This window comes from Cottoperca gobio, chromosome 12 (genome assembly GCF_900634415.1).
Source record: "Cottoperca gobio chromosome 12, fCotGob3.1, whole genome shotgun sequence".
NCBI classification, from domain to species: Eukaryota; Metazoa; Chordata; class Actinopteri; order Perciformes; family Bovichtidae; genus Cottoperca; species Cottoperca gobio.
This window is the reverse complement of record NC_041366.1, coordinates 16,409,108-16,426,214: the sequence shown is the minus strand read 5'-3', so window position 1 is coordinate 16,426,214 and position 17,107 is coordinate 16,409,108. Positions and strand designations below refer to the sequence as shown.

Below are 17,107 nucleotides of genomic sequence, written 5' to 3'. Positions count from 1 at the left end.
AGAACAGACAGTGATGAAGTCATTTAATCTCCCTTTGTACACACACACACAGACACACACACACACACACACACACACACACACACACACACACACACACACACACACACACACACACACACACATTGGAAGAATTATGACACATATTTTTGTAATTTAAAGTTAAACAAGGTAGTTTCAGTGTCTGTATTTTCCGGGCCAGCAGCAGCTGCTTCCTCCACTTGGCAGGCAGCACAATCATGTCTGGAAGACGTTTTCACATTTTTCAAAAACAAGACTCCCACAAAATGTATTCCACCTTTGAGGATCATGAATATTTCTTGCGTCATTTCTAACCCTTAAACACCTACTCCCTTTTGAACAATGTCTGCCAAAATGAAAATACTCTCACCATAATATTTATTGGTAGAACCTTGCAATGAGGTGAGCATAAAGTTCATCACATTGCTAGACTGTTATGAAAGTAGAAAGACATATTTTATAAGGTTTCAGTAAAGACCACAGTAAAGGACCAGTTTTATATTTTGGAAGATAGGCTTATTGGCTTTCTCGCTGAAAGTTGGTTAAAAATATTGATGTTTGTTAAATATGATGCTACGGCTAGCAGACAGTTAGCTTAGCGAATAGACTGGAGGCAGGGAGAAACAGCTAGCTAGATATTTCTTCTTAAAGTTCTACTGTAGCAGTATGTGAAAGTTCTACATAGTATCTCATCCTGTGGCGCTGATCGGTAGAAGATTAATAATTATAACCATTTATTCTGTGATTCCTACCATCCAATGCAGCACCGTACATGTGCACGTTATCATACAGGACTTGTGTACAGAGGTACAGGTCAGGGTGAAGTGTAGCGGGGCTCCAAGTATTTGTGAGCAATTACAGCACAGTGGGATCCTTTGTTGTCTCCCACCTGTTGTTGAGCCATTAGTTAAAGACTAGTCTGCAGCTGGGATCGGCTGCTTATTAAGGCCGGTGGTCAAAACTGGAGTGAACAGCTGTTTGAACCCAACTCTGATAGTAGCCTTATTATGACACGCACAGAGGGAAGCTATTATCAGTTATCAGTGACATGTTAGCGCAATTATCCAGAGGTGGTAATGTAATAAAAGAAGATGTATGTGTTTAATTTCAGTTTGTTTAATGCTGTATATACAGTCGTATTAACCTCTGTATCTGTGTAGCATGATGCAATAGGAGAACAGTGTTTCCCGTATGTAAATAGCAGAAGTTAAGTGTAAAGTAAGTCCTCGTATTTAAGCCATGCTCCTCTCGTATTGTCACTAGAATTACAGTTGAAATGTGAAAGGGTGTGGCGTTTTCTCTTTTCCTCAACTTTCTTTCCTTAGGTGCGAGTCTCAAGGTGAATAAGGAATCCTTCTTTAATACAAGCTGTCCTCTGAAGTACCAGTCTGCACGCCTCCGTAAAGCCGACAATTGTTCACCGCTGAGTTTATAAAACTTTGGAGCGGTGTGCTGAAGCGCGGTGAATCAGGGGAATTGTGACAGCTGTCACGGTTGTCTCTTCAGGTACTAGTGGTGCTTTAAGTAAAGATCCTCGAACATCTCTGACAGGGGACTCCTGCAGGGATTGGTCTCATTTAAGAATCAATGATTTAGGTTTTGTTTTTTTTTATACTTGGTGGTGCCAGTCACAGAGAATTGTGTTCTGGAGAATAAAACCTGCAGGCAGCTTCACCACAGCGCATAAATAATGTATCAAAGGCCAGCCTCCAGTTATTTTATTTACAGGACAGATGTGGACAATTTACCTACAGGTGACGAGATGATATTTGATCTAGAAATGCTTTTATCTTTCTGAAGCTTAATTGATCAAAATCTTGATGGCTGAGAAAGTTGCCGACCATTGAGTAGCTGATATTTGTTCTTTTCCAAGTGTGTGTGTGTGTGTGTGTGTGTGTGTGTGTGTGTATATAAACATGAGGCTCTCACCATTAGCACTTGTGCTGTAAAAATACTTTTACTTTATTTAGCGGAAGAAAAAAAAAACATGGAATCATCTTTGCCAGGTATGCAAATGACACACTGTTCTTTAACTCCTGGAGCAGTTTTTAGCCCCTGTCATTCACAAACTGATGACATAATCATTGCAGCTGCTACAGTTGAGTCAGTTTTTCCTATAAACGTCTTCGTTAAATTAAGCTCTTATCAAACTGACGCATCTCTGCAAGACAATAAAAGTGACTGTCTGGACATGCACACAAAGATTGCCGGTATTGTTTTGTTGTCACTTGTATTGCCATCTTTTGAAGTAATTCGGATTAGGTTTATTATTCAAATGGAATAAGAATGGATGTACATCAATCTGCTGCTCCTGATGAGTCTGTTTCCTGAGAGGTGATATGTAAAGGTGCTAGGATTAATATTCATGCTAATACTAGTAATACAGGTTACGTAGCAAAAGTTCTTCAGTCTATAAAGAGATCTCAGGAACAGCTCTCTCACAGCTTTTGAAGGTTTGGTCCAGGAAGTTGTCCATGTGCTAAGTAAGTTTGACATCACTTGTCTTTATAAACAATGTGGCCAATTCAGCCACTGTGGAAGAAAATTGAGTATCAACAGGAAATGACAGGAGGAACAGGAGTGGGTTGTAATAGCAACGGTACGCTGTATAATCCTGTTGCACGCTTTTTTTAATAGCTTCACAACGGTTGTTTCCAAAAGGAAATCAAGTCCTTCCAGGCAAGTAAAGGAACAGAAAGGACTGATTGATTGATTTTTAAATGTGTGCAAAAGCAATCCCAGGGGCACCACGGAATCACAATTACTTTGCATGACAATCAATGCAAATGTGACTGAGAAACCTTTTTGCGTGCCAAATTGGCCAATGTGACTAATTGGTGTCACTGTGGAATTCATCTGACACATGCACTTCACTGGTCAACACATGAGTTCCTGATGAGGATAATGACGTTCAAACCAAATGTGTAGGCCGACATTACCGAAGGTAGTTGGGTCGTTTTATAGAAAGCAACATTTTACGCTTGAAAGGTTGTCACTTGTGATACTTGTGCATTAATATGCCCGTACATTGTTACAATTTTGTAATTAAACAAAGCACACATTTTACAACAAAATGCACACACAGCCTAATACAATACTGCAAAAATAGCCTGCACCTTCTGTGACGTGGGAACCTCAGATGTGAGTTGTTGCTACAGCTTCCTTAATTAATATGAACTTTGCATCTCTTTCTCTCAAGGTCACAAAATGCCAGCCAGATGTCATAGTCATCAATACTTTTACATTTAATTATTGAGGATTATCTATTAAAGTATGAAACAGTTTTTGAAAGTTACATTTATGGCTTTTTTTTGTGAGAAATTGTCATAATCTAAATACTTTCTATGTTGCATTTGTATTATTTCAATACAGGTGTGCCCTTTCCACATTCCCTACTTTGAGCCTCTGGCCCACTTTGGCGTCATGGCTGGTGTGATCCCATCTCAAGATGGTCTCTAGTTTTGTTGTTGTGAATAAATCCCATTAAAAGTGCATTTGGCTAATCCAAAATTGGGCATCATCGGTGGAGTTGATGTGGCCTGTGTGACGCACCAGAGCAGACAGCGAGCGACCTGAGACGGCACCTGTCACTCAAAGTGACCACGGCCCTAATAATGCGTAACTTTAAAGCCTTGATATATAAGATTCATCCCCTGTACCGTTGTCATGAATAGAGAAATTAGCTAAAGAGACAGAAACAGGCTGCAAACATGTTTATTTCTGCTGTGAAGTTGGGCCTTTTAACATGGAGGTCTATAGAGATTGACTCCCTTTTGGAGCCAGCCTCAAGTGGCCATTCGATTAACTGCAGTGTTTGCTGCTTTGTATTAATCCACAGCTGAAAATAGTCCACAATAAATGCACAATGTATTCCTATTGAAGTAAAGTTTACTTAAAGCAACAGTGCCACTGTTTTATATTTATACATGTTTTAAAGATTTACATAGGAACATGGGTTTGGGGCTGATTTGCTTTGGCCCCTTAAAAAAGCTTGGCACGGCCCTGGTCTGTCTCACACGGTCCCTCCCACACAGTTGGACACACTTCGATATTCTCTTACTCTCTCCGTTTTAGGATTAAATCCATTATTTTATCAACATGTGTGAGGAGTTTGTTACAAAAGGACTTTAGGTTCATAATCTCGCGTGAAGCTTGTCGGAGGTATTTTGGAGCGACGCCGCTTTTCCGCCGCCTGAAGAACGCACACGTGCGGAGTGAGCCGCACATTTACCGGCTGAGCAGTGCGTCGTTTCGCTTTGTTGACAAAAAGCTGCATTGGAAATCTGTTGCGCGTCGCAGATTGAGGAAGCGAAAAATGAAAATGCATCGTGGATGTGATTCCTGCTGTTAAGAGGTGAGCTGAAGCTGCCCACTTTGTTTACGTTTTAGTCATGAATGGGACAAATGGTTTAAATGCAAATGTTGCTTCGCGAGAGGAAAGATTGGGGTGTGATTGACAGTTAACCATGTGTGTGTCTGTCTACTCTGTGTAAGGTGTAATTTCATGGGAGCTCAGGGGCAAGTCAATAGCGGGTAGTGACTAATTACTGGATCAGGTACAGCGGGAACTGGTCTAATATTATAAGGAAGGACTTGCTGCCCGGACGCAGATCATTAACTTCAAAACTTCAAACTTCGTATTTAATGTGAGAGTTTATCTGTGAATGTTTTAATTTAGGCATCTCCACTGTTACTCCAGGCACAATATGGATGATGCATGAATTGTTTTGGCTGCTTGTGTATAAACCTTTTAAAACCTGATCTTCACAGAAAGTGTCATAGTTGTGGAAACAAAAGACTCAAAGATCATTTTATTAGTTTTAAAAGTGCAGAAATAGATTAATTATATTATGCAGCATCAGTTCTATTGTAACCGATTATTTTCATTATCGATGAATCTGCTTGAAGTTTTCTCAATGAGTCAAAACGATATATATATATATATATATATTCCATTTACAATTATATAAAATGCATACAAGCAGCAAATCATTTACATACTAACCTTTTTAGCTTAGTATCAGCATTGAGTTATAGGAGCAGTTGGGAAATGCTCAAAATGTGCAGTAAAAGTAATGTTTAGGTAAATGTTAGTGATTCTGAAGATGAATATTGACGTTTGTCGTCATCTTCAGCCAAACAAACTAGTTTCCTTAAATAGGACCGACTGAGTTCTTGCAAACACTAAATCACTACCTGCTAAATTATGCCTGAGGTATAAAATGCCAGAAACACGTTGTAATGGATTAAGAATGAGTTATTAAAGTATAATGACTCTTCATCTCTTACTCTTCATCATTGTCTGTAAAGTGAATAAACATCGTGAACATGTAGAATGTCACATGGGCAGACCCTGGCATATGCTGCCTGCTAATGAGATCTCACTAAGACGGACAGGGAGCATCAGTGTCACCTGTCCGGCTCCAAATATAGCTGTCCATGTGATCCACCATAAAATGTTGATAATTTGACGTGAGTCCGGTTCTTCAAAGATGGTTTACATTTTGAACTGAAGTCCTGAAGCCTAAATGTTTGTTACTTCATGGTAGTGACATTGATAAAAGTGACATTAAATGATTTGTTGACAGATTGGAGAGGAGAACCTTTCTGGGGGGGAAATTGTTTTTTTAATTAAATGTGTTTTTGTTTTGTTTTTTAATCCTGATGCAATGAACTTCACTTTAAACAACTTGAACTAATGACTATTATGGTTTGCATCAGAAAACAGTACAAGTATAAATATTTGCTTCGTTTCAAGTCATTAGGACTTTATATTGGTAATCTGTCATGTTGTGCTGTAGCAGTCTATAAATATTTCTTCTATGCGACACACAGATCTCATCCTGTGATGCAATCAATGGAGCAGGATCCCCAGTGGTCAAAGTCATGAATAATTCACCGGATGTGTGACACCCCATTTGTCTCTTAATAGCTCATCTCTTCCTATAATGGAGCAGGTGCATCCTTTTGAAATGCCATGAGTCGTTTGTTTGTGTGTTTCATCTCAATAAAGCTGAAGTGGAGCCGTACACATGGTTCTGTTGTCATAGTAATCGCTGCAACAGGATTCGTTATGTGAAACTGGTCCAGACCGTCTGCTCCAATCCGTCCGGTATCACATGACAGTAGAGTGCTCCTGGCCATTATCCACCACTCACAACAGGATAGTTGAGCCAGCCTTTAATGGAACATACACTTCTGCCCAGAGATATAAACATTTCTTTTTGATTCATTACTGTGTGTGTGTGTGTGTGTGTGTGTGTGTGTGTTGGTTACCAAGAGGTCACACTATGCTTCACCTTTGAGTCACCTTCCATTCAAAAATGCCTTTTTCGTTTTGGATGTTTGAGCTTCACTGTGCAGAATGATTTATGTTGAGAGTCTGACACTTGAAGTATGTTTTCACATTGATCTGCTGAAGGGAGAAAGCTTCTCCTTACGTCCGAGTGAAGTAGGAGACATCGTGTGTCTATTAGTTAGAGTCCGGTTACGATCCACTATGATATTGTAATCCTCTATGTTTCTGTCTCTTTTATCTGAACAGGCGGAGACAGAGAGCGGATGACAGCCAACCATGAGACCTACCTTCTTATGGCCAGCACCCAGAATGACATGGAGGATTGGGTGAAGACGATCCGCAGGGTCATCTGGGCACCTTTTGGTGGCGGTCAGTACAAACACAAGCATTGTTTTCATGAGCTAAATAACTTGTTAACTTGATGATAATTCATTTGGATGACTTGCAAAGTTTCCAGTAGGCCATCAAAGTGTGTGTGTAGTCTGGTCCCACGGACAAAATACATCCTTTATATCGCAGAGGCTGTTTAACTTTGTTTTAAAAGTACAGACATTAGTTCCCTTGTGCACAATGAGAAGTGTAACATAAATCCATTTGTGTGTGCATGAGAGACGGGATTAAGAAGTCATTTCCTGGTATGTTTTACCGTATCTTTTATAGCACTGTATCTTCAAAGTCTGTTATCAGGTAATGCATCAGATTCCTCTTTTCATCCTCCATGTTTCACTCCATACGGTGGGTGTCCTGCCACATGTTGCATCACTACAATACTTGACTTCACCACGACGAGATGTATAAACTGCCTTCAGGCCGTTACACACTGGACGTTGTTTTCACGCCATTAATTTGCACGTCAACAAATCACGTTGTGTGGACGGGGTTGAGTTGTACCTATTTTTATTGGGATCATAAAACAACAACACTGAGGCTCTTTAGACCGTAGCAAGACGGCAAACTTTGACTCCTTTCAACCTTGACAATGGCAGCTCACACAAGATCCACCATAAAAGCAAGTATTTCGCATTTTCGGGTCGTTTATTTCTTTCAAGCTAATGAACAAAGGAAATGTAATGTCTTAAAATCAGTTGCATGCTTCAAATAAAGCAACAAACAATGGTGATGTAATAATCCCCAAGTACGCTGTGCTTCATAGCTGAAGAGCAGGATGTTGTAATTGTTCTCATGAAGTTGTTCCTGGGATCAGTGTGATGATTACCGAGTGTCCTGCTGCGCCGCTACGGCTTGTTATTGACTTTACTGGCAGACATTGGCCTACATTGTGTATGAGCCGGGCACAAGTGCGGCATTTGAGACCGGACGGGCAGTTCGGGCAGCTCACTGTGACACAGTGAATGGATGAGGCTGAGCTGGCCCCTCTGTTTTCAGTGCAGGGAGTTTGATGTCTATTGCAGTTGACTGCTCTTCAAAAGGACGAGCCATTTGTCAAAGATGCCACAAGAAAGGTGGCTCCAATTTAGAGCGGAGCCGGGCTTTCACACACACACACACACACACACACACACACACATATTCCAGGCTTTCACATTTTGCAGTAGCAGCAGAGACTAACTGAGCTCTGATTGGCTGTTGAAGTGTGATTAAAAAATTTCTGTTCAGAGAGTGACAGACGGGGAGGGGAGCTCCCAAAACGAAGCCCGTGTTTGACCCACAGAAGAGCTCGGAGCCGGTAAAGTTTGGCTGTCAAGTTGTGCTGAACGATTGCTATAATGTTTCATTTAATTACTGGCCAGCTTGAACAAACAGTTGGACGAGAGAGAGTTTGAAGTCAGATGATTTGAGAAATGTGCAGCTGTGGCCTCTCCATCTGGATCTTTGGAGATTTATTTCATGGTAATTACCAATTGTTTGTATGTAAAGCGTTTGCCTTTTAATTTGAACTGTTTGTGATTAATGCTGTGTGGTAAATTAAAAGGACTATTGTATAATGTTCTTCATACTAAAAACACAATTCCTGCCGTGTAGTTTTTAGATTTTATGGGACGTTTTATTTGTTGATTTGGACAAAAATAGTTACCGCAGACAATGTCCTCCAATCATTCTGACATTTCCGACGTCTGTTTCATATTTGACAGCCACTGTTTTCAACCTAATATACAGTTAGTATTCACTTCAGTGCGTGCGTGAGTGTGTGTACCTGAGTGTTGAAGGAACCTGCTGAGTGTTCGCAGAGTGGAGGTGTCGCTCTTATGTGCAGCAGTCATTGTGGTGTGAGCCAGCAAACATAAACACATGCACACACTCTTCATAAGCTGGTCCACACACACACGGATACATGTGACCCGGGAAAACATTCCTAGACTCATGACCAGAACAGAACGTCTGGTGCGATGAACTCTTTCTTCTCGTTTGTTCTCTGATGCTCTTTTCGATACGTGAGGATATTCATCATTCTTCACTCTGGTGGAGTTGGACTTATCTTCATTGCACTGACCCGTCTTAACATTTTGGAATACACAGCTGCAACTATTTTTGGGGGTTTTTTATTTAGTGTTTTCTTGTTTGGGTTGCTGTAAAGATTGAAGGGGGAAAGTCCCAGAAGCGACGCACCCAGGGGAGAGAAAAGGAACACAAGACTCCACTGTTAATTTCTGAGCAGCTTCTTTTCCAGTGAGAAAACAAAACAAAAATGAAGACAGTTTGACTGACCGATCAAACTGATGAGTCTTTGTTTTGCTTTCGGAAAATGCTTGAAGGCAGACACTTTAAATTCTGCACCTCTGGTGTGTTATCTTATCACAAATTTATTAATAGGCGTTTCTTCCGGAAGCTTGCAAGTATTGGTTTCAAGAGGGGTGAGTATGACAACATACCATGATGTAGTGAAAAAGCAACTTGCTAATGCAAAATGTATTAAAGCATTTGCATCAGTTAAGTTAAAAAAGCCACATTTTGAATAATTTTCTGCACTAAAACACTGATTTTAAGCTACAATTTCACATAAACACCATTTGGTTTCAAGCCATTTCTTGCTGTGTCCAATGCTGTCAAAAGCACGAGGATCCTGGTATGCTCGGTTTGATTCAGTCACTGTACGCTACCTTGTCGTACAACGTGTATGCATATGTGTGAGTAGCCTCTGTCTGTCTCTGGAGACCGGAAAAGTATGCAGATCCAAATCTCCCAGGAAGGCTGCCTTAATCCCCTCTTGTGTTGCATCCACATGAGACGGCTGTAAATGGAAATCAAGTCTTTTTTTCTTTTTTTTTTACGCCGACTGCCTCAGACAAAAGGCTAGAGGTGCTCAGCAGGAAGTTAGAGATTTGATCATCAGACTAAGGCTTTGTGGGTGTACATATTTCTTAGCTTGGACTGTCTATCCGGCCTTATCAGAATTATTTTTTTTCCAATCGATTTAACTGCTCTCTTTGATGTGCCTTAAGCTGCAGACGCTAGGCCAATGTTTTTTTTTTTTTTCCAAGTCTTTGATAAATGCTCCTTTCACTTCAAGAGAGAAAGTTAAATAGTGCAGGATATTAAACGGCATTAATATTTCAAAGGCTAAACCAAAATGTTGGTAATTTCAGAATCGTACCCTAGCTTTAGCTGCAAAGAGGGAAACAAATCTGTGTCTGTGATGAAACCAGGAGACACTGGAGTTGTTTGATTTATGGTCAACAGCTGGGGTTATCTTATTCTCCCATTATAAATCAAATTAATAAGTATTCAAATATGGGGTAAAACAGAATAAGCCAATTGTTTTGAAGCATTTATCAAACTCTTACAATCATTAAACATTTTGTCTTGCGTTTCAGGGATCTTCGGCCAGAAGTTGGAGGAAACTGTGCGCTATGAACGCCGATTTGGGAACAAGCTGGCCCCTATGCTGGTAGAGCAGTGTGTGGATTTCATACGGCAGTGGGGCCTTCGGGAGGAGGGCCTATTCAGGCTGCCCGGACAGGCCAACCTGGTCAAAGAGCTGCAGGATGCTTTTGACTGTGGAGAAAAACCTTCTTTTGATTGGTAAGGAAACCGTAAGTGTACTGGCTGCTTGGATTTCTTCAGTGCATTTTAATGGGAAGTTGATATGTTCACACCGTTGACTGGTTCTGCACCTCTGGAGCCACGGGGGGGGGGGGGCTCCTGTTGGCCTGAATTCCATAAGGGCATAAGATTTAGTTGGATTTAGTCACAGAGACTTTAATTTTAGAGGCTTTAAATACCGGTTTTGCATTGGAAACCTGTATTACACAACACATACATTGTGGCAAACGAAGACGATAGGTAAAATTCTTAAAAATGAAATAATAAAAAAATATTCTGACTCAATTCAAGCCAGCGTAACAAACGCAATACATATTGATGTACGTGTATACACACTGCACAGTAAATGCATATCATAGAAAGAATGTTTAGTTTGTGTGAACCACTTACACATGTACAGTTTATTCTCCTTTTGAACGCCATGCACGTGCTGAGGTTAACGGGCGCTTTGCCTTCGCCACACTGAGGGGGGGTCACAGCTGGTAAATTGGAGAAGGGATTTCTTTTGTGAAAGTGAAGGAAATCGTTGTGTTCATTCTCCCTTTTCACTGCAGAGCACAGCAGTACAAAGCGGTGATCTAACGTCGGACACCTTAATGCCCTGGCAGGAAACACACACGGGTGTAATTAATCAGGTTAACGACGGATGCGTTTCATTAAATTGTTAGTTCAAGGAGGCTGACCGACGCCTGAAACGGAGCCAGTCGTTAATGTCGTTAGTTGAATCACAAAAACGTTTGTGGAGAAAAAAGCCCCGTTTGTCACAGGTCGGTTAAGAACATCTTTTTCTAGGTGGTAGATATCAATACTAGAATTATTAAACCAAATCATCTGGAGTCAAATCTGAAATCTAGTTTTTTATGCATGTTCAAAAAGATGATTAGAGAAAATATTTATCTAATTAAAGCACTGAACAGTTACTTTCCTCTCCTCGAGGCTGTGTGACTGGGATAAGATCCGTTTGATTGGCATCTCTCTCGCCCTCTTGTATAGGCGCCGTCGCACCAGAAAGTGGAACAGCTCAATTAATTGTCATCACAAAATAGGCAGTGCTAGAAGCTTAATGGCATATGGAATACTCTGTACTGTGCAGCAGTAGGCTACAGACACAAATATGCATGAGCATCATACATCTTTATGTTCAAAAGATTGAAAAAGCTGTCAGAGAAATAAGTGTGCCTTCGACTCCTCCCTCATAACGATGTATTGCGACGGTGGGGTTAAATAAAAGTGGATGGTGACATGTAGCTAGCTAAGAAGTTAGCTTCCTCCGTTTTAAGCTTTCTGGCCCTCTGTTCCCTCAAACTGTAAAGGCTGTCACAACAGTCTGCTGATGTACTTCGCCCTCTGTTGGTGGCAACGCCATTGATTTGGTCACATAATAAGCCTACCACTGTTTTAAATGCTGGCATGATCAGCTGTTTAGGGGCAATTTACACCTTCATCCTTCTTGTTTGTGAAAAATAAATTACATTTGTCCAGATGTTCGGCATCTTGCAACTAAATCGGGGTTACAATCTGCCTTCATACTATGTGGTGTGTGGCTGAACTGCGACACACAGCTGTTTTTTTAATGTGACAACCTTCATCCATAACTCAACAGAGAAACGCATGAGTGATGGGACATGTCACGTCCACAGCTCTTCTTCGCTGCTCTTCCTACCTCTTTCACACCCACCATCTACTCTGATGACGATAAATAACCTGGGATATGTCTGTCAGGACCGAGGCCTACATACATCAACATCTCACCACTTCCTAGAAACACAGGCTGCAAAATGACACCATCTTGTCAGCCATGACACATCTCTGCCCTCCTACGTCTGCTTTAACACAACTCATGTTATGCAGTGACAACATCTACGCCCTCCTGTGTCTCGACCCATGTCCCATTTTTGTTCTTAACTGTCCCTCACCTTGCTGATTCCCTCGTTAGCCCTAATGACCTCCTGCCTTCCTCACCAGCTGCCCCTCGTTGGCTCATTAGTGACTTACCTTGGAAATCCTCTTGCCGATTGGCAGATCAGTGTGCTGCTGCTGTTGTTGTTCCCTGTGTCTGTTGTTACCTGTCTGTCGTTATGTTGCTTATGTCCTGTACGCTTGCTTGAGTTTGATTCTCCCACTAAAAATTCTTAGAAATATAAACCTACATTCAGCTGCCGGTTGTTATGATACATTTAATTTTTTGTATGGATTAAATAAACAAGGATAGAAGTGAGATATAACATGTTAATTAGTGAGCTACTATTTAGTTATGTGAAATGGCTGCTATTCACTTCATATCTATCAATCTTCTTTCTTCTTTCCAATGTCAAACTATTCCTTTAAATTCTACGCTTAATTTGTTGCATCACTTACAGTATTTACATTTATTTTCCCTTCCGATTCCACCCATCCCCGACAGTCCTCTTGCCGCTGGAGTACTCGTGTTGATTTGTGTTTGCCTCCATGCCACGTACCCATAATAAATAATAACCTCAACCCTCCCCCGTCTCCATCTCTATCTGTCTTTTGTCCCTCTGCAGTAACACAGATGTGCATACAGTAGCCTCTCTACTGAAGCTGTATCTCAGAGAGCTGCCGGAGCCCGTCGTCCCTTTCCACAAGTACGATGACTTTCTGGCCTCTGCCAAGCTCCTCAGCAAAGATGATGAAATGGTAAGAAAGAGTACTTGATGAGTTTCTCCCTACCTATACCTTACATACTTTATATTCTGTATCGGAGCAGGAGTGAGCCACGAGAAGCTCTGACATAAATCATCCAAAGTCCTGCTCTGTGGCATTAAAGCTGGTCTCTAAATACGTTTTCTTTCTTTCAGTGCTTCACAGCAGGGGGGGGGGCGAGTCTTTGACTTCCTCACAGCTTCTAAAAAAACATTTTTACTCATTTTTACTTAAGACCCCAAGTTTGTGCCTTTTTGTGTATGCATGTGCGTGGATGTTATATTTAAGTTTTACCACCTCAAGCACAGATTAGTGCTGCACTACCTTTTTAAACCTCCTAGGATTGAACTAAAGAACGAACACAGTGAGCCAAATTCACAATATTCTTTTTTAAAAAGTGTCTGGCAGAAGTCACCAGTTTGCCCTTGGATAGTTGGTCCTGTGGGCTCACTTCAGATTCACATATTGAAAGTATATAAATCATCCTTTCATAAAGACAACCATATTTCCATATCCACATATCTATTTAAAGGATCTTTGACATTTGTTTTGTCCGTGCGATTGTTGTATTTGATGACGCTGTAAATTGCCCACAATTGATCATAACTTGTTGTATGAATTGTTGATTGAACTCCTCGTTACCTAAAAAGTATCCGTATCATCTGCAGGGAATGAAGGAATTGAGAAACCTTGTGGAAAATCTACCTCCTGTGAATTACAACCTTCTCAAGTACATCTGCAGGTATTCATAGATTGTTAAAGAGGACGATATTTCAAATTGTGACTTTATTGAACAGTTAAAAGTTGAAGGTTTTTCTTTTGTTGTTTGCCAGATTTCTAGATGAAGTCCAGTCATATTCAGGGGTGAATAAAATGAGCGTCCAAAACTTGGCCACAGTCTTTGGGCCAAATATCTTGAGGCCGAAGGTTGAGGATCCAGTTGCCATTATGGAAGGTCAGTGTTCCTGCTGGTCACGTGCGTGTCGCTGAACGATGAGCTTACTTGTACGCACATGTTGAAGTATAGATGATGATTTGTGGTCTCATGTTGTCAGGTACTGTTCTGGTCCAGCAGCTCATGGCCGTTTTGATTGGTCGCCACGACGTGCTATTCCCTCTTGATGAGGAGAGCCCCACGGCCCTCGAGCTGGTCAACAACAACAACATCGAGCTACAACGTGGACAAGCCACCACAACTACCTCCGCCGTCACCACGGTGTCTCAGAACACTGAGAACAACAACACACAGGTGGTGCGGCAGTGTGTTTGGGAAGCACCAGAGTCTCCTTCGCACCGCCAACATGTAGACAACGGCGTCTCCCCGCGGTCGACGAGCCCTCGTAATGGTGTCATAGGACGCTTTGACATCACCCGTAGTCCACCACTGACTGTTAAAAAGAACCCGGCTTTCAGTAAAGGCAGTGGGATTGTTACAAACGGCTCCTTCAGCTCCTCTACGTCTGCAGACCCCAGTCAAGAAAAGAGCCAGACTTTGACTGGAGGTGGGAGTTTACCGGTGCGGCGCAGTGGGACCCTCAAAGGCTCCGGAACAAAAATGGGCACCAGTGGCGTGACGGGTGGAAGCGGCTCCGGAGGGAACGGGACTGGAGTTGTGCGCATGGGCATTTCAGGCACTGACTTGGTCACAGGGAGTCTGAACGGCCGCAACGGTCTATGGGTACCAAATGGCTGCGTCACGTTACGCGAAAACAACAAAGCGCGCGACTGCTCCCACGGGGATCAAACGTCCAATCAGAACCGTCTGTCCACGTATGATAATGTCCAGTTAAACCATCACAACATGCAGCAGCAGAACCACATCACCAACACGTGTCTGAACAGCAGCTGCGAGGACAAGCAGAGCGTCGACAGCGCCACCTGGTCCACCTCCTCCTGTGAAATCTCTCTCCCTGACAACTCCACTTCCTGTCGCTCCTCCACCACCACCTGCCCTGAGCAGGACTTCTACGGAGGTCACTATGAAGAGCTGGATGGAGCGACACGGGACAATGAGCCTCCCCAGTCTGGTGGAAAAGGCGAGGGGGAGGGCAGAAACAGCAACAGAGAAGGAAGTGGAGATGGAGCAGGGAGGAGCAGTCGGGGCACCAGCAGTAGTGATAACAGTGATGGTTACACTGTCGGTAATGGACCCGGCACTCACAGCGCTCTGCACAGTTTAGTGGCCAGTCTGAAACAGGAGATGCACAAGCAGAAGACCGAGTACGACGCCAGGATAAAAAGGTAAAGAAATAGTCAGAGATACTGTAATTGTACGATCAAGACAGCTATACATGTCTGTAAAGGAACAAGTGCTAAACTATTGTTGTAGAACCATAAAACAGGACTGGAAGTGGTGTGATGTTACATTATATATTACATTAAGCTCCTTAAACATGCGTTGACCTCCCTTTGCAGCCTGGAGCAGCGTAACCTGGAGCTGGAGACGGAGATGGTGAGCCTCCACGAAGAGCTGGACCAGGAGAGGAAGAAGTACACCATGGCGGAGATCAAGCTGCGCAACGCCGAGCGCGCCAAGGACGACGCCGAGCGGCGCAATCAGATGCTGCAGAAAGAGATGGAACAGTTTTTCTCCACGTTTAGTGACCTCACTGCGACTGGCAGCACCCCAGCCGCCGACCCCCGCCGACCAGATCGTAACAACACCATCTGGATACAGTGAAGCGGAGACTCGCAATGGTTTATTACATGACGGGAACATTACGGGGGCTCCAAACAGGATTTTGGCTGCTGGTTGTTGAGGGAAATTTGGGAAGTTACAATGCAAAGGCTAATGGCATGTTAATTTAAGAAGTAGGAGGTGTAGGGCTAATGCAAGCCACCTGTATAAATATAGACATCACCTGGAGTGATGCCAGACTGACATTATCTGTAAATACAGCGTTATTTAAACGGCTCTCAGACTGGTGGTCGTCACTCATCTGACTGGAAAGAGGAGTAAAGGCACACCATAGTCTATGAAGATACACGGTACTATTATTATTTTTACTCTAGCTCCTAGAGGCGTATAGCAGGGAAGGCAATGTGTTTGAAAAGGTTATGTTCGGCAAAGAAATAAATAAAACCTCGGACCTGCAAACACGTGAAGACCACGCAAAAAAACGCCTTCCTATCTTTAATTCACAAATCTAACCAAAAACATCTTATTGTTCCATGTAATTCTATATATCTGCTCATGTACATAGACGGAAGCAATGCAGATAAATGCAGATAGTGTCGTGTGTATGTAAAAAGAAATGAAAGTAATACATGTTATCTGATATTTAAGCAAAGTTATCAATGTGCGATATTTTATATTAAGATTTCTCCTTGCACTTACATGTTTGTTTTAGTCTCAGCAAGGTGGTACTGAATGTCCTGTCGGTCAATGTGTGCACCATATAAACTGTTTAATATGTGCCTGTGCTTCTGTGCTGTTTCATTTACCCAATGACCAAAAAACAAAAAAAGAGCCTGCACTGTAAATATTTTATAATCGTTAGTCTGCACTGTGGTTTGACGCATATTCAGATGGATATGGCACGTATTGAGTTGATACTGATTTGAAGAATGTTTTTCTAGCTTGTAAAGATAAATCTTAAGACTTGTACGATGGGTCATTGGCATGAATCCCAGATAAAATAAAGAATCTCGGTCGTAAATTCAGAATTTCAGTTGACAAATCGTTCTCCCTCCCCATTACCAGACGTGTCGCCGCTGTCATTCTCAAAATGCTCTTGGGATTTAAAGTCTCGGAGCAAAACGAAATGCCAGTTTAAAAAAAAAAACACTCCTTGTGTAGTCGTCTTGACAATTTATCCACCTGACACAATATGTTGTTATCCTAAACCAGCACAGAATAACAAGCTGCATCAACACAGAGTTGTGTTTGTGAGTCATAACTGTGAAGATTACAGCATCAAGTGTCGACATTTAAAGACGTGATTCAGTAGCAAGTGGTGTGTGTGTGTGTGTGCATGATGATGCATGAGTCCATGCGGGCCGGTGTACAATAAGTCAATGTCTGTCTGTAAAGTGACCGCATATCGTTGAAGTCTTTATGAGTGTATTTATGTAGCTTTAAGCCAAATGTATACACACGGTGTGGATTTGCTGATGGGTACA

At 42.0% G+C, this 17,107-nt stretch overlaps 1 protein-coding gene across 9 annotated transcripts in view; it reads left to right on the top strand.

Annotated features, from left to right (window-relative positions):
* arhgap24 (Rho GTPase activating protein 24) overlaps positions 1–16,831 on the top strand; it is an 89,757-nt gene extending 72,926 nt beyond the window's left edge. For 6 of the 9 annotated variants that reach the window (XM_029444514.1, XM_029444513.1, XM_029444511.1 and 3 more), the window contains 7 exons: positions 6,566–6,688; positions 10,093–10,300; positions 12,847–12,979; positions 13,654–13,727; positions 13,819–13,940; positions 14,041–15,226; positions 15,401–16,831. In XM_029444514.1, the coding sequence (XP_029300374.1) occupies positions 6,583–6,688; positions 10,093–10,300; positions 12,847–12,979; positions 13,654–13,727; positions 13,819–13,940; positions 14,041–15,226; positions 15,401–15,665 (2,094 nt within the window). In that variant the 5' untranslated portion in view covers positions 6,566–6,582 and the 3' untranslated portion in view covers positions 15,666–16,831. Of the gene's footprint in view, positions 1–4,229; positions 4,376–6,565; positions 6,689–6,987; positions 7,007–7,066; positions 7,329–10,092; positions 10,301–12,846; positions 12,980–13,653; positions 13,728–13,818; positions 13,941–14,040; positions 15,227–15,400 lie in introns of those variants that run through there. The other 3 variants (XM_029444516.1, XM_029444519.1, XM_029444518.1) reach the window with 3 other exon arrangements.
* Positions 16,832–17,107: the final 276 nt, after the last annotated feature.